At 42.5% G+C, this 24,309-nt stretch overlaps 1 protein-coding gene across 1 annotated transcript in view; it reads right to left on the bottom strand.

The window, feature by feature from the left end:
* The window catches only part of dnajc1 (DnaJ (Hsp40) homolog, subfamily C, member 1), a 36,185-nt gene extending 21,536 nt beyond the window's left edge, over positions 1-14,649 (bottom strand). Inside the window, exons 1-3 of the mRNA XM_018741731.2 lie at positions 12,941-14,649; positions 2,289-2,390; positions 1,232-1,278 (exon numbers count right to left, since the gene is read on the bottom strand). Coding sequence (XP_018597247.2) covers positions 1,232-1,278; positions 2,289-2,390; positions 12,941-13,093 — 302 coding nt within the window. The 5' untranslated portion in view covers positions 13,094-14,649. The remainder of the gene's footprint in view (positions 1-1,231; positions 1,279-2,288; positions 2,391-12,940) is intronic.
* Positions 14,650-24,309: the final 9,660 nt, after the last annotated feature.

Here is a 24,309-nt window from a genome sequence, read left to right as displayed (position 1 = left end):
GACCCATGAAGAAAGAGGGCCAGAATTAGCACCCAGACAGAAGGGAGAAAGGATCGATGGATCCATGTGAAAAGATGAATAGATAGTCATTAATGCTGAGTTTTAGATGGGGCCCAAGTTTCCATACAAACCGGGTCCTTTCAGTACGGTGGTCCCATTGAGCTGCACGGCTCCGCTGTGCGAGCAATTGCGCGCCGGCGAGGTCGGCTTTGCGGGGACGGTTCCGAGCTGCGGCTCGGAGAGACACGGAGGACAGCCCGAGCGCCGTTCGACAGCGAGCTGCATGTTGACTTAGCTGCCAAGCGCATTGCTCAACGCATGCCCTCGGGACAAGGGACTTTATTTGCAGAGAAACCAGGGGGAACTTATACTAGAAATTCAGGTCAAAGTCTTTTTTTGACTTCCGCATGGCCTCATGGGTGGACGACCCCCGCCTGCCACGCAGTGAAGGATCTACAACTGTCTTGGCCATGATAAGGGAAGGAGATGCACATCGACTGGGGCACTGTGCCGCTTATTTGGTGGTAACTGAGCACATTTCTGGGTGGATCCAGTGCGACGACGCTCACGGGCACCATACACGCGGCAGGACGCTACCATCAAACAGTACCTGTATCGTGTTCCCTCGCTCTTGCATTCGTGTGCTACGAAGTCATTTGTGCTGTCAACACCTTGGAAAGGATGGGTTCGCACAGGCAGACGAGAAACTGACACTTGGGTTGGGATGGGGCTGGGGGGGATCCCAGCAATGAACATAAATTATAGAGGCTGGACATGTGGGGTGGGAGGTCACTGTAACCAGCTAAGCCGCACCGTCCGCAATCATTCCCCAAACACGACGCCTTAAGCAGAGCTTCCCCTTCCCATGTGACAGCAGACCTGGGGTGGGGGCGCTTCGGTCACAGCAAAAGGGTGACAACGAGGTGCGAGCGAACGCGTCTCCAGCGATGGCACACACTGCACTCGTGGTCTCACCGCGGTCAAGTACCTTAGCTGTGCCGCCAAATACTTGGGCACAAATGTGGACCGTTTCAGGAGACTGAGGGCGAGTTTGACGGGGGAAGGTGATCAGAGGTTGGTCACATCACTGGAAGTTAATAAAGTTACAGCAGTGGTTGCATGAAAAACCCCACACACACACACACACACACACACACACACACACACACACACACACACACACACACAGTAACACATTAATCCAGTCAGTTAGGGAAGCGAGCAAACCCACCTCTGCCGTCTCTCCTCGTCTTTGAGGACTTCGTAGATTGCCACGAGCTGGAGGAAAAGTGAGCAGAAAGAGAGGCTCGTGAGTTTAGGGACAAAGTATAGTCACTGTGCTTTACCTCTGACCAATAAAAAAAAAAGAAAAAAAAAAATTCTAAAAACCTGCTCAGTATCCTCACACACATCTGAGCAATAGAAAGTGACCCCAAATTACAAAAACTTTTTATTTAGTCTGAAGGTGCAATAAGATATCTGGCTTTACCATTTCAATGACAAATGTACGGGGGAGAAAAGAGAAGAAAAAAAAAAAAAAAAAAAAAATATGGTCAGTTTTTCACCATCAATTCTCTTTCCAGCCGCTCACTGTGAATTCTAATCTACATGCACATTTTTCCTTTTACTTCAACCAAACATTATTAATATTTTTATAATTTTGATAAGTATCTCATAAGATATTAAGCTAATATCTTAATAGCGTAATATCTTCTATTTAACATTTTATTTTCATTTTTTAATTAATTTATGGCACACGTGTAGTTTTCATTTATCAACTGATGGACTTTCCTTGACCTCCATGAACAGAAATCAAACCGCTGTCTGCGCAGAAAATGCTCTAAATTTGTAATTCTAAATTACAGTGTCAGTAGTATTTAATTACACAGCATCTTAATCCATAGTTCCTACTGCTGTAAGTCATACCTCACATTTAGTGCTTCCTGTATTAATTAAAACTGCATAATTAACTCATGTAGCCAGAACCACATCATTATACATCAGCTTTCTTGTTTTGGTAATTCCCACACTTCCCTCTGTTACCTTTGGGAGCAAAGATGACCTGAGAGGTAATTACAGTCATATCGGAATTAAAACAGGATGCAACAGGATGCAGTTAGAAAAATCCCATCATTTACATAAAACGTTTCTTAAGAATTATTTACAAAGTTCACTTTATACAACTGAGGGAAAAGGGAACTTCAGATTCCCCCCCCCCCCCTTTTTTTTTATCTTTAAATAAAAAAATAAAAGGTGGCGGGGAAAGTGCAGGGATTCTGGACACTTACTTGTCTGAACTGGGTTTCTGCATTTTCGTCTTTGTTCTTGTCGGGGTGCAAGGTCAGGGACAGCCTGCGATAGGCCTTTCGGATGTCCGTGGACGAGGCGTCCTAGAAAAGCATGGGTGAGTGTCGGGGGGGGGTTGGAGGTGGAGAAGGGGGCAAGACAAAGGGAGGCCTGTCAGTGTGTCCCTGGCCTCGAGCCCCCGACCCCCCGCCTGGGGAACAGGTGAGGCTCGTTAAGGTAAACTTCACTGTCATGTGCTGATATCGCGAGGTAAACACCCCCTCCTCCGCAATCAATTCGGTTCACTGAAAAACAAATAATTCAGCAGAAAATAAGCATGACAGACTGAGTGACACCTACTCTCTCTCTCACACACACAAAACTGTGCCTATAATATGTATTCTTGTTTCTCACTTGTGTATTCCAACAGCTCAATAGAAAAAGGGCTTAATGGCAATAAGATCATTAATATATGTCCCATGTTGAATGCTTTAAAAAATACATATAAGAAATATTTAAAAAATTAATATTTTTTTTAGATTAATAAATTAAAAAAATACATAAAAAGCCTAGACACAGAGAAAGACAGGGAGAGCCACACAATCCATTTACATGATGCTCCTGCCACCTAGGATGATGTCACAAGAGCCACCTGCTGAAGGTCCCCTCCTCACCCGAGTCAGAGCAGAAAAGCTTACGTGTACGTTTGCTTTATCGTGTGGACAATTCAGGTAGAGAGCGACAGGAATATGCCCCGACCCCCCCAATTAGGGATTACTGCTCACAAAAAAGGCAGGTTTTAGTCTCCTCTGGGAGGGGTTGTGTGGGGGTCCGGCCTCCCCGTTCGCTCCTAAACAACTGTTTATTTGGGCAACACTCTAACAGTGCGGCACACAGGGTTCCCATCAGGACAGCTTAGACGGATCAAATGTACCACACGTGGCGGTAAAAAGTCAGACGTGACGCAGACAGTCCAACAATATTCGCACGCGGTGCTTTGTCCTAAATATGGCATAAATCATGGAAAGAAAAACACACATGTATTAACCAGAACAATAATCATGAAATAATATCAAAAAAGAAAATATTCCCCATACACAAAAACAGTAATACACTGCTCACTTCAAGCATACAATGAATGTACAAATGAATGAAAGCCATGTACCCATTCAATTTTTGGATCTGGATTTGTTCCTTTAGAAATTGGAAACAATGACACAGTGTTAACAATACCACGTTTTAACGAAGAACAGAGCACACCCTAATTACTTTTATTTATTTATTCATTTAAATTCTCTACATTCTCACGTGGCAGAAAATTACAAAGTCGCAGTTTCGGAATATTAACTGATAAAAGTAATTTGTGGCGTAGAATCTGAATTATTCAGTCAGGAGTTACTGAATTATTGAAACAGCTTTGAAAATGTGAAGGTTACATTAGGTTGCACTAATTTTTCCTCACTTTTTAATAAACAGTGCATTGTATGATTTCATATTTTCTGCTGGGCAAAAAAGAAATAATATATCCTGGCAATTTTCTTTTTTTCTACGTTAAAAAAAAAAAAAAAGTCTTAAGTGTGTGCAAAAATTTCAAATTATGCACAAAATACGAAATGAGAACTTCACACAATTACCACAATAATGTCACTGAAAAGATCATCTTACTATTAGAAACGTCTGCAAAATCCTCCTTTAAATTAATTTGTTCAGTTTAAGCATGTAACAAAATGGGGGAGGCAGGAGAACGGAGCCTGTGGCCCCTCAGCACTGCCGCGTCCTTGAGAAGGCCCGGCCATATCTGTGTAATAAAACACTGCAATCTTCACAAATTCCTCTTGGTTGCTATTTCTCCTCCCGGAGCCAAAGAGCCTTGAAGTTTCAGTTTTGTTTCGATACAAAGCCAGGTTGTGAAACATGAAAAGCTTTGCCTCGCTGGGTGAAACATTCCTGAACTTTTGTGGCGCATAATGGCAACAATTTATGATTATGAAAAGAGAAGCGCTTCTCTTTCAGAGACAATCCTCTCGGAGGATAGTATTTTTAAAAATCCTATTGCGCCTAATTAATGACCTTCTACGAAGCAGGAGGAGGAGATCGTTTCTAGGAATTTCTATACACATTCAAAAGCTTTTAAAATACACCCGAGGAAAAAAAAGATAAGCCAACATCATCCTGTTTAAATTTTCTACAAGGATGTCCTTCAGTTTTGCTCCCAGTGTTGAAGAGATAGTCTAAACACAGGAGCGCAAGCATGCGCGCACACACACACACACACACACACACCGAATTGGGAGGATGCTAAAGGCAGCATCAGCACTTTTCACACAAGCTACTATGGACATGTGGAAAGGAAATCAGAGCTCAGGCCTCTATGTTCCAACAGAGGCAACTTAATAACCTAATAAGCAAGTGGAGCAAAAGTTATTAACATACACTCCCGCACGGTGTGGATACACTGCTGTATTTGTCAGTATTTATTGTGTCCAGGGTAACATGGCATTCTAAACACAGTACAGTACACTGGAGTGGGGCATTAATATCCTTTTTGCCACATATCTGCCCCGGCCTTGAAACTTTTACTAGTTTAGTAATTTTCTGATACCGGGGGAAAAAAAAAAAAAGAGACTATGGATAGATAATATCCATATGTATGGATAATAAATTAGCGAGAACAAAGACTACTGAAAAGCATGGGCTGTAAAGCTTGTGTTGCTAAGGACCGCAATAATATGGTAACAACCAGCACTGGTGACAAGTAAAAGACCGAATGACCATAAAATATATTTAAAAGCATTAAAGGGAATAGGATGGACAGAGATAATACGTTTTAACTTACCGAAGACCTCGCAAACATAGCCACTGGTCTATTTCAAGAACTGTGCAAAGAATACATTAAAACATATATAATATTGCACAAAAAGTCGCAGTGCGTTTTAATTTCAGTTTTTTACCCACCAGAAATATCAGCACCTAATTTCCAATATATTTATTAGAACCACGTCTAGGAATGTACTCCTGGGCTCAACATGTACATTAATTCCAAAGCTACGAAAAAAAGACATATACTAATAAATACACTATTTTTCCCCACCATTAATCACAAGTTAGTAAACAGTAAAAAGAAAATTAAAAAAATAAAAAAGCTTGTTTCATAAAACCAAAAAAGTATATTATCCAACTGCATATTTTAATTGTACCAAACTAAAGCATAATTTATAAATACAAAGAACAAGATGTACTAAAATGGGTAATTCATACAAATTGTTCATAGAGTTCCTAAGACTGCACTGCGCAAATCAATATTAAATTAAAAAAAATTATTAAATATGGTCTTAAGTGATCTGGTTACTGTAATACAGCAAAGAGCTACCGGCACGTCAATAAACATGGCAGTTTTGATATAATACCGGTTTCTAAATTATGCAGATATCACACTATGACTATCCATATTATATATTATATACACACAGTGTGTGTTGCCTGAAGTGTGTGTCTATTTAATATATATTTTGATACACACACGTATACATATATTATATATGAGTAGTGCCCGCGCCTTCAGAGTATAAAACATTAATACAAATTTGAAATTACAAGAAAACGGAACCGAGACAAGCAGTGGAAATGGGCAGAAATGGCAGTGACAGGATTACTTATTGTTCGTTACTGTCGGTTATTTTAACGGCGCGCGGGAGGGCCGCTCGCACGAGCTCGTCCGCGAGGCCTTCTTCGCTTTGGCGCCTGTCGGCGCGCGCACCGTCGCGCACGTCTGTCCCTGCTGCGATGGACGAGCAGGAGACACTCGGCTAAAGCACAGCTTCGCCGGGGTCCAGTCGGGCCTCCTCGGCGTTTGCGGTCAATTACTGCGCGGTAGCTGCGGTGCCGGAAGCGGCGCGAGCGGCGCTGCTTTTCCCGCAAGATCCGGCAAAAGCGGAAGGAGCGACGTTTCTGGAAAAGTGCTATCTGAACGTCACCGAAACGAGTTGGATCACGCGAAGATCTCATATAAAGTCCACTTTACATTTCCCTTAAACCATTAGGGAAAAGTTCAAATTTAAATCACACTGTACGTCCCCGGATATACTGATACTCGACGTGATTCATTGTAAATAACGAGAGTAAAACAAAATATACGCTGCATTTCCACACACGGTTCCACAGAAAACGTTATGCGTGTCGGCATGATTGCAAAATGTCCTCGAAAATGCTGCACATATATTTTACAATTTAAACGTGACTTTTTAGGAGAGGAACGTAATGAAAAGCCATCTTTCTTTGGGGGTTTAAAAGGACTAACTCAAGTGCGCACACACACAAACACACCTAGAAAAAGGCTCCAACCGGAGTTCACACTCGACACGCGAAACACCACCTCCTCGTACACATTCGGTTCATTATTTATCCGTCATAAACTTTTTTAGTCTTAATGTAACTAACTAAACAGGAACCGAGATGAGCCGTTTGTAGGAAAACCGAATTTAATTTCCCCACATCGAACTGTTACGTAGTTTTTTTTTTTTTTTTGTTGTTGTAGTTTTTTAAAGTTATGTTCCATAACAATAAATTACTGGTATTCTAATTTCACTGCGGGGGGGGGGGGGTCCAAAATTCAAATCCAAATTTGAATGTTTGTGTTTTGGTCTGTTATTTTACTATATTGTCTATAACAGACCTTTTTACGCAGACAATGAAAAAAACCAAACCGGAAGATTCCAAAATATTAAATATTATTAATGCCAAAATGATTATTTTCATTATTATCAGTCGTAGTGATGGCAGCAGTAATAGAGAGGCGCTAATAAACGCCATTATTCTGCGACGAGTCATTTCAGGAGACATCACTCGGCTGTAGCTCCACCTCGAGAGGCCCTGCCCTGCGCGTGACGTCGAAAATAAATCATTAAGAATTTCTGAATCATATCAAATGCCCGTCGATTTGGAGGCGCAGTCCAGCCCGCGGTCTTTGTTCCTCCTCATTCACTCGCCTCAATGGGGCCTAAAAGCTCCGTCCGTCTCCTCGCTCCTGCGGTCGGTTCCCTCCTGCCACTCCCTCCACAACAGTGCCATCTAGCGGTCGCCTGCGCGGCACGGCCCCGCTCGGCACGGACCCGCTCGGCTCGAGACAAACGCGCGCGGTCGTCGTAGTATGGAGGTCTACTTTGCATGATCAACAGAAGAAAATCGCAAAATACCGTGACAGGAATGTCTGCGTATGACCATGCGGACCATTAACAGAAGGAAGAGAGGGAGGGAGGAAGAGAAGGAGAGAGAAAGAAGAAGAAGGGAGGAGGGGGGAAGAGAAGAGGGGGGGAAAAAAAACTTTCCAAAAAGTGCTTAAGAAAACAAATTTCCCAGGCAAAGGCTCCGGGAACAAAGGTGTGGGTCTCGAACAATAGGAATCTTGTGCTGAGTTTCCATTAAGGCAGCACAAGTGTTCCAGTGCTTTTTAATAGTTCACTTACCTATGCTAATGAGACAGCTTCAACTTTGAGTAATTATGTTAAGATAATGAGGGGAGGACAAAAAAAAAAAAAAAAAAAAAACTGTTTTCATCCTTTTCCTTTTTTATATTTGCTGATCACAGCCAGGCAGCAGTTCTAAAACTCGGCAAAATAAAAATTCTCCTCTCCCCTGATGCAAGTGTGACCTCACGACGAACACGAGCAGGTTGCTTCTCCGACTGTACGGAGCGGCGATGTTGACAGGTGTCACCTGTCAGTCGCCATCGGCAACGTGGACGGCCGACTCTGCCGTCAGGCCCTTAACCTTAAATAGCTGAGCACCTCTTATTGATGAGAGAATGGGGCTGAACAGGAATTTGGGAAGGGGGTTGGGCTTCTCTGAGGTTCAGGGTGGAGATGTGGGACAAGCCACATATTAGCTTCTGGCATGTTGTCGTTGGCAAAGAACCCAGCAAAGTCTCAGGCTTTGGGTCTGCTGCTAATTTCGAGAGGGCGGATGGGAGAAAGGCAGTCGACGCGACCGGGAAGCTCCGGCCAAATTTGTAAAGAGTCGACGCAGCGCTCTGCACGACTGCACTTTCAGAGTTTGGATTTACTTGCCACGATTTAGTGATGAAGACCCCGCGGTCCAGTTAAAGTGGTCAGTTTTCGGGTACAGATGGATTTATTTTGACTTCCATTTTAGCTACCAAGACGATCAAAGTTCCAGGACGAGAAGGCAACTGTCAATGATAGTTACTGGTACCATGGGACTAGATTTTTAATTTATACCACTGGACAGAATAGAAATGATTCTGCTCAGCTGTGGCAACCAGAACATATTCCCATTCCACCAACTTCCCAAAATGACACAACTGCTGTAATAACATCAATCAGAACTCTTTTCTAACTTTGAAAACTGATCCTGCTGAGATGAAGACAAAATTCAGGTCAGGTTTGCACGACACCATCAAACAAGCAGCACGTATTAAATGTGGGACAGTATTAATGAGCCATTAATTATCTATTATACCTCATATCTGCTAATTAACCATCCATTACAGTGGATTTAAATTACAAGCTGAGATTAGTGTTGGTTGATCATGGTAATAATCACAACTATGGCCTTTGATCGATAGGAGGATGTCACAAACGGAGCTGATGGTTCTCCACTACATAGGATTGCGATAGAGAAAAAGCGAGTAGCGTAGTGGGTAGCGCTACTGCCTTTTTGACCCGAGGGTCACGGGTTCGAATCCCCGCTGTAGTACCGTTGGGCAAAGTACTCACCCTCAATTGCTCCACTAAATATTACCCAGCTGTATAAATAAGTAAATAGTTATAAGTTGCTTTGGAGAGAAGTGTTAGCTAAATAAATTTGATGCCCAGAGCTCATTACATATGGTGTTTAACAGTATATGTAATTCCACCCCCAACACAAAGGACCAACTGCAGTTTAGCATTTCACATGATTAGAAACATCTGACCTTCCAGCCACCTTCTTAAATACGAACAAGCACCATTTAATAACTGATGAAAATAGATCAGGGTCCCGTCCCACGATGGGATATCCTCATATTTAGGAAATGAGCCCAGAGAGGTAGAGAGCGAGTGCCTGTAGAGGGCAAACTCACACTGCCGGCTGGCTAAGACACACAGCACTCTGGCCCCGCTTTCCCGGTACTCTCTGCTGCGTCGTTCTCTCTCACACACACACACACACACACACACTATACAAGATCCTGGCAACTGGCTCCGCTCCGCCATGCTGTAATATTCCTGCAAAGCCTGAGAAAGAGACACCAGCATTTTCAGAGAACTCACACTACATATGAATTAACTGCATATGAATTAATTGCATATTAAAGATGCTTTAACGGAGCATGACAAACAGTTCCCTTCAACCCCCCCCACCACTCCACACACACTTTTTTCCAGCTTGCAAGTACATCTCACTGTGTGTTAAGAAGAGGACCGACACATATTTCCATTCGTGCACATCTTCGGGTTTTGTCGTTGTTGGAGGGAGGGTGTTGTTTATTTTACACTCCTATGAGTTGTTTGCTCGTTAACAAATAAACAGCTTGTCCACAGAAGGGGGCTGTGAAAGGGAGGCCTGTGGTCCGTAGCTCTCACAGGGCAACCCCAGCAGGGCAAGGGTTGGGGCGGAAAAATAGCACGCTTCTCCAAACCCCACTAATAAAGTCTTTAGTGCTCACTGGATGAAACAACAAAGGGCCTCATAAAAACTGAGGAGGTCAAGCAATTACCAGCATCGAGATAGAAGAAGAAGAAAAAAAAAAATCTAAACTCCTGCGGCCGTTATCCAGCCACGTTCCACTTGTGCCGCTTGGAAAGTGCACAATTGTGCTCAAGATACAAGTCTGAGAAGCTCCAGCCAACGCTGCAGACTGTGTGGTTTTCCCCCTCTTTGTGAGATCCCAGCCATTAAAGGCTGCGTGAGTTTTCACTGCCCTCCAAACCAGCCAATTTCAGAGGGGCTGACAGCTGGCTTTGTGCAGCGAAGGCGCTGATGGTGCACGGACAAGGATCCGCGCTCAATTCAGAAAATCCCCGGCTCCCGGAATTAGAATGCAAGGGCGCGTCAACCTCTGAACTGCATACAGCCCAGCAGAACCGCGTGTCCCCGCGATGCCCCCCCCTGCACCCCAACGCATTTCTACTATTTTACAGGCGGTGCCAGCGAAAAGCTGTGTGTAGGAAATGAACCCTGCCCACACGTTACTTTCAACAAATACGGTTTCCAGTAAAACTACAAAGGCCTGAATTCATCCGGAAACAACTTGTTTTTAAAAAAAAGAGAGGACTGACCCGGAAACATAAGCATTACAACAGTCCTAATCTGTTAAAATATCCATCTTCTAATAATCTTATGTCAGCACATATGGCATTTATAGTTGGAAAGTGTCTAACCCTAACCACAGAGAGAGGAGAAAATAGGGACAGCTGGTAGCATAGTGGTTAAGGTTACACGTTCGATCCCCACCTCCAGCTGTAGTGCCCTTGAGCAAGGCACCTACCCTAAATTGCTCCAGTAAAAATTACCCAGTTGTATAAATGGGTAAAAAATTGTAACCTTAACATTGTAAATTGCTTTGGAGAAAAGTGTCAGCTAAATAAATGCAAATTTTTGGCATCAGTGGAGGAAACTAAATTATTTCAAGATTAAACCCAAGAAAACATTACAATACACCATGAGTCTGTTTACATCTAATCATTTAGCTGGTGCTTTTCTCCAAAGCGACTTACAATGTTAGTCTAGGTTATTTTACAGGAGCAATTTAGGGTAAGCATCTTGCTCAAGGCTACTACAGCCAAAGATCGAACCTGCAACCCCGAAAGCAGTCACCCTAACCACTACACTACCGGATGTCCGGTTTACAAGAATAGATATTACACTAATCCAGATATTACCGCTAACCCTAACCTACCTACCCACAGCAACACTGTGGGGCTGAATGTTCTCTGCTGTCACTCACAAAATGTGCAGCAGGTTTAAACTCATAAACACACTTTTGTTCTTTCCATAAACACACAGCCTGAACCGCCACTGGTTTATAACTGGAGGGGGGGCTGACCTATCTGAACATACCATTAATAACACATGTTAACATATGTCTGTAACGTCTCCAGCATGTGAAGCATATAATAAATTATCAACCCATAAGTGCCCAAGAACATGCGTTGGAGAGAGAGAAAAAAAAATTGATCGATATAAAACCCGATTCAAAATTATAAGGGAATTATTAAAAGAATGGATATTTCGAGATCACTTTCATCAATTATCTCCTTTAACAAGTACGCTGACCGAGGAAATAATGCAAGCCATCAAACATCATTTTACATGACCGAGGGAGGGTGTAGAATCCTTCAGTCCAGCAGACAATGCATGGATGTGCATTATTATATTGCAATTATGAGCTCTGCCTCTCCAGCTGGGCTTAGACTCTCTGAATTCGTTATCTTTGTAAACTTGGACCAAATGAGATACTACACACAGAATGAATATGGAAGAATAGAGAATAATGAGGACCTAATGACAATCCAGGAGTGCAGTTTGGCCAGCAATTGCCTCCGGGGTAATGAAGTCTGCATTTAAATGAGCGAAACGCTAATGGGAATTAACTCAACAGCTAGTAAACAGTGTATCCAATCGGTCATGAAAGACTTGCCAATAATCAAAAAAGGGGCTCCAAAAAAAAAAAAAAAAAAAAAAAAAAAAAAGCCTTTTATGAAAAAAGGAAAAAGTTCACTTGGAAAAGTCCTGTGTCTGGAGTAGGAGTCATGAGTGCAGGGTTTATGGAGACATTCAGCTCATGATCTTAGTGGCTAGAGCTGCTGCCTTTGCAGCCAATACTTACAGATACTTACCCTAAATTGCTCCAGTAAAAATTACCCAGCTGTATAAATGCGTAAATAATAATAGTGAGCTTGTAATAACTGTAACCTTAACACTGTAAGTCGCTTTGGAGAAAAGCTCCAGCTAAATGAACAAATCATGTTCTGAGGCCAAAGGGTTAGTGAGAGCTCGAATGAAGATGCCTTACTCCCCCCCCCCCGGAAATCAGTGCGCGCGCTTGTTGTGACCCGGGCCAATCCCGCCAGGACGGACGAGACACACACACACACACACACACACACTCCTGACAGAGGCACATTCACGAGAAACGCTGATCGTGAGCGCCTCGCGCCCGCCCGCGCGAAGGACACGTCAGTACAGTTTTACACTCCACTTCCGCCCCGCTTTCCAAAGCTCTCAAATCCCCGACCTTTCCTGGGCCACCGACCCGCAACGTGAGCTCCTCGGCCGGCCACGGAAAGAGCTCCTCTGGGGCTGCCAATCGGGTGGTCGGCGCACCAACAAGGAGCCACGTGCGAGTGGAAGCGAAGCGCACCGCACGTTCGGAAAACGTGTCGGCGGGACGCGTATTGACGGAGGGGCCGCTCGGCTCGCGCCTTCGCGAGACAATTTGGACGCGGCGACGGGTCCCGTTCGAGCGGCTCGCGCGGCAACTTCGCCGTTTCCTCCTCAAACGCGGTCGTAGGCGAACCGCACCGAGTCAAACGTGGGAAAAGCTGCGGCAGCGCGGAGCGCCGCAAACACACTCCTCGGCGCAACGGACGGCGCGTGTCGCGCACGCCGCCTGCCCTCGCGCATCCGCCGAGGATCGTCAAGGCAACGCGAAGCTTACCCGCTCGACCGATAAGAATTCGTAGAACGTCTGCGGGATCTCCTCCACCAGGTCGAAGAGCTCCAGGTCCATGTCCCACGCGAGCGCGGGCGCCGGGCGCGCGACGATCACGCAAAGGACCGCGAGCAGCAGCGCGACCCAGGTGGACGCCATTTCCCCGGTGCTTTAGGCGCTCCAGCGGGTGCACCGGATCCCATCCACCGCCGGGGAGAACCAGATAAATAAATCAGCCAAAATGAGTCCTTTTTTTCACGAATAAAACGTGGGAGACCGTGAGAGCCCGACGTGGCGGCCGCTTCCCGTGCTCATCTTAAAGGGGCCGCGCAGCATTTCTGTCCTGCGCGGGGCGAGACTGCAGTGCCGGGCAACGCGTGGACACAAGCGTGGACACAGTCACTCTGTCGACATATACAGCCGAGTATGTTTGTTCACTTGGAGCCAAATGAGCGTCTCTCCCTTCTGAACTGAACAAATATGAAGACTGAATTTAGCCTGTAGTTTCAGTTTTGCGTCGAAAACATGTCACGTGCGTTGCCGTTGCGGGACAAAAATTCATTTTTCTTCTTTTCGGACCTTCATGAGATGAAACAATCCCCCCCCCCCCAATCACGCCGGCGATGTGGGACATTAGATCACCCATGGCAGTAACCAAGACACCCATCGCGCATTTTCCACTCGCAGCCAAGAGTCTCTGCGTTTCCAAAAATACTCCCCCCCCCATCCCCCACCACCAGGTTCCTGGCAAATTAAAGGCACCCAAAATTAAACGGCTGTAACCTGCATTACCAGAGTATGGTACTTAAGATGTCAGATTTCAGGAGCACATTGATCAGCCTGCTGTGTGTGTGTGATTTTGAAATGGAACCTTCCTGAGATTTGTCCTTTTCAGTGCATACTCTTCTCCTCATCATGGAATTTTTCTGGACGAAAGGGGTTAACCGTGACAAGTCGGTGTCAGTTTACAGTTTGTTGGTGTCAGGTGCCATCGAGTCGATGTCAACTCATTGCGAGTCTATGGATGATTGTCCTGAAAAGCGTCCGGTCTTCCGCCAACCGGCTACGACTTGAAAGCGGGGCATCCGTGGCTGCGGCGGTTGCGTCGATCCACCGCGTAGCTGGCCTTCCTCTTCTACGTTGACCTTCCGCATTTCCCAGCATGATGTCCTTTTCCATTGTGTCCTCTCCGCATGATGTGTCCAAAGTAAAAGAGTCAAAGCCGTGTCGTCTGAGCTTCCAGTGACATCTTTAGTTTACAATCACAAAATAAATAATTATACCAAATCTATGACCGCATTCCTATACTTGCAAGGAAGTTGCAGGGCTGGTATGGTTTAGGACTTCCATTCAGGAGTTTTACAGGCAGACGGGCTTTTGACAGAAGGCTCACATTATGCTTAATTTCTGTCTGAGGCAGTGTTAAACATCATGATTATTGGCTCGTCTCCCAGGGTTATGATTGAAAACAGTTTTGGTTGGACTGCACACATGGAAAGAGGAGGTCGGAATTAAAGTCAGTCTTATTTGTCATCTGGATTCAGGCTTTATAGTGCCTGGGAGTAATAAAGGTTTTATTATTTAATACTACGGGGCCTGTGGTCTCTCGAGATCTCCAAAGAGCCACCTACTGCTCTCTCTTTATAATCTTAATTTATCAGTTAGATTGTTATTTTTCAACATTTTTTTTGACTTTTATGCTTTTGGTTTATGTATTGTAGCTTAGTGCCACTCCATGTTATTATTGGGTATTAACAGTTGGATATTTTCAGCTGCTTACTGTAAATCGTGTGCTTTTATTTTAGTCACTATTGTCAAAGATAAAATCTTTTGACCACATCAGAAGTTGTATGTACTCAAATCAATTTGTCCATTTTATAATTTCCAGCAGTATGTGCAAAATCTGCCGCTGTATGCTGATAGTCTGAAATATTTGCATCAGTAAACCTGTAATGTAATAATTTCTTTGTTTGCATATTTGCATTTATTTAGCAGATGCTTTTCTCCAAAACGACTTCCAATGAACTCTATGTAGTGTTATCAGCCCACACACCTTATTCACTGCGGTGATTTACACTGCTAGATACACTACTTCCACTGAGTCACTCATAAATACATTTTATGTTACATAAATAAAAAGTACAGTACATGAGAACTGGTTGTTTTGAGTGGAAGGTTGTCAGTTTCTATGAATTTAAGGAAGAATTTATTCATTTAGCTGACCTTTTTCTCCAAAACAACTTGCAATGTTAAGGTTAAAATTATTACAGTTATACGCTTACAATTATTTACCCATTATTTATCCAGCTGGGTCATTTTACTGGAGCAATTTTAGGGTAGCCGCAGTCCTACTCTCCGGTGGGTCTGGGGTTCGAGTCCCGCTTGGGGTGCCTTGTGACGGACTGGCGTCCCGTCCTGGGTGTGTCCCCTTCCCCCTCCGGCCTTACGCCCTGTGTTACCGGGTTGGCTCCGGTTCCCCGTGACCCCGTAAGGGAAAAGCGGTTCTGAAAAAAAAAAAAAAAAAAAAAAAAAATTTTTAGGGTAATTATCTTGCTCAAGGTTATTACAGCAGGACATTAAACCTGGAACCTCTGGATCCAAAAGCAGGAACTCCAACCACTACGCTAGCAGCTGTCCCTAACTATTCTTAATTTAAAGAAGCTTTGTCTGTCTTTGTGTCGTCTGCAGAGCGGAGATGTAACACAATGAAGTATTCAGTGATGGCGCTCATTGCTCTACAAAATAAAAAGAATATTACTACTGTAGTCCAAAAATGTAGACAAGGGTGAAGGTGCAAGGTCCTAAAGAAAACAATTTTATCAGAAAAGTGATTTTCGGAGGTAAATTCTAACTCGGAGGTTATAACAATCAATATGATCTGCAGATAAATCTGTGACCTTTATTTATGTACAAAATTTCCAGCTACAGTGTAAGCTGAGAGAAATGGTGAAAATATTATCTTTATATTATTATATTATATTATTTTGTCATGACTGAGAATTACAGAAGTTCATATTTGTTTGCTTCATTTTCTGACCTTGGCACCCTGTCCATAGAGGAGCTGGCAAAATATACTCCTATGTGTGTATTTTCTCTTTCTTGATTCTCAATTCCACAGTTAAAAATTCATTGAAGTTCATTGTCAAGAAACAATTAAACAAACAAGCATTTTCTGATTACCTAAATAAATTGTGAAACTTCAGAGTACTTCATTATGTTCAGTTACACTATGGTTATTACATTTTTAAATAATATACAAGATATTTAAACAAATGTGGTGTTTCTAGTAGATATTCCCATAACACATCATGTTGATCAACTGACTCATTATTATTTCATTTTATAACATTTCTTCAAACAGCAGTATGTTAAGTGACTAAGGATAGACACAAAATCTTTGTAGCCCATGGTACGATATAAATGTTACATATGTAAGTCAAATTACAACTAAATAATTAAAGGAATTAAGAGTATTCATTATATTATAAGGTATCAAAAATAGTACGTTTTAATACATAATCAATACAAAATCACCAACCAGTGGATCACACGTCTCCTTCCTCTTCTCCATTCTTGACTCATAAGTTTTATTTTTGGGTAACAAAATGAATCTCCAACTATGTGGACTCAACGACTCTTTCAGGTCAAACACCCTCCCTTGTGTGATGTCGATAAAACACAGTTATAAATGACATTTTGTAATTTAGTGGTTAGCGCTGCTGCCTTTGGATCCAGTGGTTGCAGGTTTGATGCCCACCTCCGGCTGTAGTACCCTTGAGCAAGGTACTTACCCTAAAAAATTGCTCCAGTAAAATTAATGCAATATAAATGGGTAAGTAATTGTAACCTTAACATTGTAAGTTCCTTTGGAGAAAAGTGTCAGATAAATGTAAAACAAGCTTCTTACCTCTTTGTTTGTGTCTACTTTACCAGACCCTGCGAGCAATATGAGGATTTCATTTGAACGGTTTCTGCCCATTTACACCTCCGTCGGGTTCGACTGAGGCACCCTTACACAGGCAGAGTTAAAAAATCCTCTCACCATGCAGCACTAATCGATTTACAACATCCTACTACAGGACTCCGTCTGCAAACTGAGATGTCCACCCTCATAAAACAAGGTGATTTTCCTGTGCTCCTCCCACTAGATGATGAACACGTACATATATAAATTTGATAAGCTATGTCCGTGCCTTCTTGGAGTAATCATGCCGAAGATGAGCGGTTTTCACCCTGATACGAAACAGAACCATAACGCACTTCACAGAAAATGGACAAGGCAACAAATACCCGAAGTACCTTAAGAGGAACCGGACAGGTGCGTGAGCGTAACTTTCAGATGCACCAGTTCTACACACAGTGTGTTCACTTACATTTATTTTTTTTAGCTGATGCTTTTCTCCAAAGAGGCTTACGATGTTAAGTCATAATTATTTACCCATTTCGTTGGGTAGTTTTACTGGAGCAATTGAAGATAATTACCTTACTCAACAGTGCTACAGCTGGAGGTGGGATTTAAACCTGCAACCTTTGGGTCTGAAGGCAGCAGTGCTAACCCCTACATTACAAGTTGCTACTTTGGTTGTCACTGTCCATCAGTGCACACAACGCATAGGAGGATGAATGTTGTATCACTGTTATTTGTACCTTGACAGAGGGGTGTCTTAAATTTTTCCCCAAGCCTGTTAACATATTATGTTTTATATGAAACATTCTAACAGCATAAAGCAAATTTTTCATTTTAAAAATATAAAACAACAATGAGCCCAAGACAAAAATGAACAATTTTATCACATACTTTTTGAAATGGTTATATTCTAGATAAGCTGGATTCTCTAGTCTTTTCAATTGTTTGCTCAAGGTTATGTAATAATTAATAGTTATTGTTTTTACTTTTTATTACTATTTAATTCCAGCTGTATTCTGCTATAGAACCAAAATCCACCACCAGGTTGGACTCTTAAAATGAAAACAGATTTATTTTAGTACATCAGGTATGAAGCGCTTTCTTTTATAATAACATGTAAAAAGTGTTTCAGATATGTGCTGTTGTGCAAATTAGTGATTTTTGAAATATTGTTTTATAATAAATTGATTTGTATTGTAAGTTTGTGTTATTAGCTTATGAGAGGTATGACTTAGTATCTGGAATCATTACGGAAAATGAAAAATAAACACAATATGAAGGGATGGAAGAGATGCAATTAAATGTACAATCAACAACAAGCAATAATAGAAATAGAAAAAGAGATTTAAGAAGTCTGATTTGATGTTGATGCTTATATTCTAGACATAAACAAAATCTAATTAATTACTTATCCTTCTGTTTTTTCTTTATTCATGCTTAAATACATTTTAAGAAAATATTTTACAAAGTAATTTTACAAGGTTTTTCCCATAGAACCAAAAGCAAGTATTACTTTTTTTTTGCTTCAGACAACTTAGTGCCTGTGCTGAACATTTATGACCAATCTGTTACGATTAGGATCTGCAAGGCAGCTTTTTCACCCTTAAACCCTTCATACACCAGACTTTGATGCAGAAATCAAATAGTCATTTAGAAGATTTTATTAACCTGAACATATTTGAAAAAATTACTTGTATCACTGTAATGAAGTTTTCAATGGAATTAATGAGTAAAGTGATAAAATGACTGTAATGTGAAGTCGACATGGGCCCTTATTTTCAATTAGACATATTTTTATTTGACTGACTTTTGCTATCTGAATAAAGCTATGATATTTTTCACCCTATTTAATTTATTCACCTGATTAAGTTCTGCACTAAACATTTAATAAACTATGACTAGTAAAGTGACCCATTTATTCAGTGACTCCATTAGGAAACTGACATCAGTTCTAATAAATCCAAATCTTTGATGTTTCAGAACTTAATTTTTATATGTGCTTTCTGAAGAGGGGTGGAACTCGCCATTGTTGAACTCCTCAACATCTGACCACTAATAATGACCATTATCTACAATTTTAATCTTTTACAGTGAGGACATATTAGGTGCACAGTGTTTTCTGTTAAAATTATTCGTGCTCAGTGATGACTGGCTGTAACAAACTTTGGTGGTGGAATAGAAATGCAAATGAAAATGACCTAAAAAAGAGAATATTTTGCCAACTTGAGTTTGCAGAGTGAAAGCCATCCTCAGTTTTTATAAATAATTCTACTGACTATGGAACCAGTCCCAAGATTATTTAAAATATTTACAAGAATGTCCATTGAAATTGTTCAATTAGAACCTTTATAATATATACAATATGTTGCAACTTATTATTGCAGCATTTCTCTCCAATGATGACATACAGCCTAAACAGTTCATAAAGAATAAATATCAGACTTTTTCATTCGATATTCTCATCCTATACTTTCTCATGTACATCCTATATTTATAATTAAAAATAACTTTAATCTTGGCTACAGCACACAGCCTGTCACCATGGCTACAGGATCTACATCAAAGTTTCCAGGTTCAGCCCTGTATAATTTTACTGTATTCATTATTAAATTAATATGTTACTGAACCAAAATGCTGGTTTGATAGAAAATGTTAGCAGGCTTTGGAGACAAGGACAGTTTTATTTTCAGAGTTTTAGCTGCAGAATAAGAAAGTTTCTGGCTCTGATTTTAGGAAAGGCCTAAAAGTGGCAAAGAGATGCACTCTGGGCATTTTACGGATCGGTGGTGTACAAAACATGTCCATGCTGGCTGCTCTCTTTTAAAATGAGATACTTCGTGCGTATGTTTGATGCAAGTTCTAAAACACGTACATGTGGAAACGTGTGAATATGACAGAGTAAAAGCCCAAGTAAAGGTTCGCGTGTCTCTCTGGGATGTCCTCCGGGCTGACATTTACATTTACATTTACACGTATTCATTTAGCAGATACTTTACTCCAAAGCCACGTACATCTGACAGAAAATACAATGTGTTCATTACATTAGGAGGAAGAGACACTTAGATGCAGACGTGTGATTCTTAAGTGCAAATTTGTTTGTTTCTTTCACCATATGAACCAACGTTCATCACACAAGTAGCTGCATAAAACTTTATCGGAATATCAAAGATTCCTGATCACCTTCCTTGTAATTTTTTTTTTTGAGATACATATAAACATTTACGTTACATTGCAGGAGTAGATGTGTAAAGGTTTATCCGACATCATCTTAAAGTTATGGTGCATGAAAATTTACACCTTACATGAATTTAAGAGATGATGGGCGAAGTGAGCATGGAAGAGGTGAGTTTTCAGAATTTTTTTAAATGTGGACAGAGATTCAGCAGTTCTGAGTGACAGGGGGAGGTCGTTCCACCACAACGGAGCCAGAACCGACAACCTTGGTGTTTTACCTTTCGTGCGCGGGACCACCATGACGCCGCTGGACAGTCAAGTGTTTCATACTCATTGCCGGCCTTTAAAAAATGCCCCACAAGGAGGAGGAAAAGGTGCTTTTAATATAAGGGCTGTGCTTTTGTATGGACTTATGACACGTAACAGATATATTTTAAAAGTGAAGGGTTCTCCCGCCTTTTCGGTTTCTCCTCACTTTTCTTTCTGCGCCAAGAAGCACACAGTAGCATATATTCTATATATAGGAGGGTTCGGATGAGCCGGGGACCAGTGGAGGTGCGGAGGGACTCGAGCGCAGCCAGACTGGACGCTCAGCCAAGGGTCCCGACCGCTCGGTGTCACCTGCGCTCCGCTACCAGTGCGCGCCCCCGTGAGGAGCCCTGCCCCTGATGTTGGGGGGTGATCTACGGGGGTCCACCTTCTCGGATACGGGGCGGTGAGCGCAGTGCCGGAGGAGAGCGACGAACGCGCGCGCGCTCGCGCGCGCGCATGTGTGTCACATCCATTTTGTGGAATACACTTTTTCATACCCAAGATGGCCGCTGCCGCCCTTTTGTTCGCAGCGCGAGCCCAAGCTGCCTGCTCTCCGGGAGTCTTTTACTTCTGTTTTTGCATCCTCTTAGGAGGGGCGTTTGGCGAATGGAAGGGCAGCCGAGTGTTGGACCGGGGGGTTGGGGTTGGGGTGAGGTTGGGGTGGGGTTGGGGTTGGGGTGCCTTCCTCCCGGCGACCGAGTGCGCGGCGCGGCGCGCGAATGAATCTCCGTCCAGCTGTTGCGGAGACGGGCGCGTGCAGCCACGCGGGGTCTCCGCCACGCAAGACCACCCGAGCCGTGAGGTCACCCACCCTCGCGCCATCTAACATCTGACTTTCCAGGCAGATTATTCTGCTTCCTTTTGTTTTGTCCTGTAAAACACGAATCGGCAACGGGAAGGTTCGTGACAGGGATGCGGATGGGCATTAATTTTTGTGGCGCAAAATATACAACGCAAAATTCACGCGAGATGAAAAATAAAATCCACGAATAAATGCGCGAGTGAGCAAAATTAATTGTTCGTTGTGTGCGCGCGTGTGTGTCTGCATCGCGTGGTGATTAACGACAACATGGAAACACAAACCTGTCAAATATGACACGCTGACACGTGGATGGATTCATGCTCGTGAAGGTGCATCATAAACATATCCCAGGAATGAACCTCAAAATGTAACGCATTGAGTCACGGAGACTCGCATGTTAAGGCTTGCAATCGGATGTCTTTATTAAATGTATTTCTCCGTCTGATCAGTTTCCTCCTTTTTCCCTCTGAAATAGTCAATAAGTGATGTGAAATATGTTTGAAATATTTCTGTCCACCACACCGCTGTGTGCACCATCGCTCACTTTTAGGTTTACTGACGATTATCTAATGAGGATGAACATGTTGGCATCACTGAAATCCTTGACGAAAACGCACCGGGAAACTTTCATTATCCACTTCGGTGTCTAGAAGCCAAATATGAGAATTTTTACTGAAAAATCTCGGCAGGACTCGCTGAACCCCCGCGCGCAGCAATAATCATACTGCGTCTCTCATCCATTTCTGTTTCTGCTGCGTCACGCGCACGGGCCTGATGTGCCGAAGACACATTTTATTAACGTCTTCGGTGGAACATACATTTTGTCGCATTACCTGCAACTTTTTACCAACAAAAGACGAGCTGCTAAATGATAGCACAAATATGCCTCGGATTAAAGTTGTGAAAGAATTCTGTTGAACATGCTATTTATTATATATATATAATATAGTAGGCTTTTAATGGAGACACATGCCTTAAAAACCAGGTGAACAATGTGATCAGACCTTATTTATGCTTTGGGATAACAGACAAAAACATTAACTGACTGCTACGGGAAGAACATGTTTTTTTTTTTAAAAAAAAAAAAAAAACTGCTGGACTTTTCCACAAAGCAGGGCGTCACCACATGTTTTCCTGAGTAGGCTTAATTTGAAATGTACAGTGGCAGTTGTGTAAAATTAAAGCTTTGTTTACAGGGTTCTTAACTGGACTGGCACTGCTTGGCATCAGAAGTTGGCTCCATGCCTAATAGGTCCAAAAAAAACTGCAGGAAAAAAAACACAGGGGTGGGCCAGTTTAAGGGCAACACTGAATAAGAATTTATTAGTCAGTCAATCATTTGTAATGTGTGCAGTCATAACAAACAGTACCAAGTTTTCCAAGAGGCTCCACAAGGAAACCCTTTTGGATCAGGAACAGAAACAATACTTTCAAGAACCCCTGAAAAGAAAGTATTGAGGTAGCTGCTTGCTTCTCTTTGAACAGTAACATTATTCTGCTTTTGCTCCGGTTCCAATATATAGACAACAGAAGCCCACGGGACACCTGGTACCCTACTGGTTAGAACTGCTGTCTTGGGACCCAAAGGTTATAGGTTTGAACGTCACCTCCACCTGTAGCACCACTGCCTAATGTACTTACCCCTAACTGCCCACCTGTATAAATTGTTATATAAGTGTAAGTAGCTTCATACTGGCAGTCACTTGACAGAAAAGTGTCAACTAGAATTAATACACACACACACACATTTTCTGAACCGCTTGTCCCAGATGGGGTCGCGGGGAGCCAGAGCCTAACCCGGCAACTCAGGACGTAAGGCTGGAGGGGGAGGGGACACATCCAGGACGGGACGCCAGTCCATCGCAAGGCACTCAAGCGGGACTTGAACCCCAGACCCACCGGAGAGGAGGACCTGGTCCAACCCACTGCGCCACCGCACCCCGCTAGAATTAATAAACGTGCAATATTGTAACTATTATATGGGGATTTTCATCTTCCCCGTTCGGCACTTTCGTGTGTCTTGTAATATTTTGAACAGAGCAACTTTTGGTGTCCGACACTCTCTCCAAAAACACTGCTGAATATCACCAGTAAATAGCCAGACCTGCTCTCTAGAATCTAAACGACTGAAGTTGCACTGATTTAATTCGTCATTCAGAGAGAAAGAGAAAAAAAACGGTCGCGGTTTCAGAAATCTCAGCTTGAGTGTGAAGTAACACAGGTTATTGTTAATTTGTATCTTATATTAATACCGTCATTGTTTTCAATGGGTCAAATGAACAGGCTATATATTCATAAGTTGGAGTTACGAGTAAAATGATGCCTTACAAAGATGAACAACGGTACACTGGACCAACCGGCCAATAGAAGGTACCAATGGTAAATATAATATCGTCACCGATAGAGCATTTTTAGAATTTGATGCGCTAGCAAGGACAAAGAAAATACACAGACATATTAAAAAAAAACTTCGAAAAAAGCGTCTGGAACTTTCATAGTGTCTCTTTCTGTAGTTTTGCTGCTGGTTTCAAGGTATCACATCCAATATGACAACATACCTCAACGACATTACATCACTACATTTTTATGTCAGAGAAGATGTTTTCCATTTGTATTTTGGAAGAAAAAAATCCACCCGTATATATGAAAGTACAGTATATCAATGTATTTCCCATTCACACAGACGCATTACGTAACTGCAGAAAGCAGCCCTTAAAAGTGAGGTGTAGCTCTACTGAACAATATGACCCTTTTCCTGCTGAGCAAAAATTCCAACTTGACAGTATTAAAAGCTGCATCGTGTCACTAAAGTAATTAAATTCAATAACTGCTGCTATGTTAGACAACGATCAGCAGGTTGAGTACCTTACTGTCCTCAAAGTTATCGCACATGTGCTCATTAAATACACATAACTGTTCCCCAAACACAGCTTGAGATCGACTGTATCATTTGTTCATCTTCACTATGATTGTGGTACTTCTTTCGTGTGAGAAAAAAACACCGTTCCTCTCTACACATCAGCTACAGAACTTGTTGCACTTGACTTGTAATTTAAATCATGTGTGGCAACTATTTAACTGCCCACCAGTGACAGGCTGGGTCTCCCTGATCATCCAGTCCTTCGTGCTCTTTCTCTCACTGCCAATGAGCACCATGAACTTGTGGAGCTTGAACTTGGA

The sequence above is a fragment of the Scleropages formosus genome, chromosome 7 (assembly GCF_900964775.1).
Source record: "Scleropages formosus chromosome 7, fSclFor1.1, whole genome shotgun sequence".
Lineage (NCBI taxonomy): Eukaryota > Metazoa > Chordata > Actinopteri > Osteoglossiformes > Osteoglossidae > Scleropages > Scleropages formosus.
Note: the sequence above shows the minus strand (reverse complement) of the source record. Positions and strands in the feature narration are given on the sequence as shown.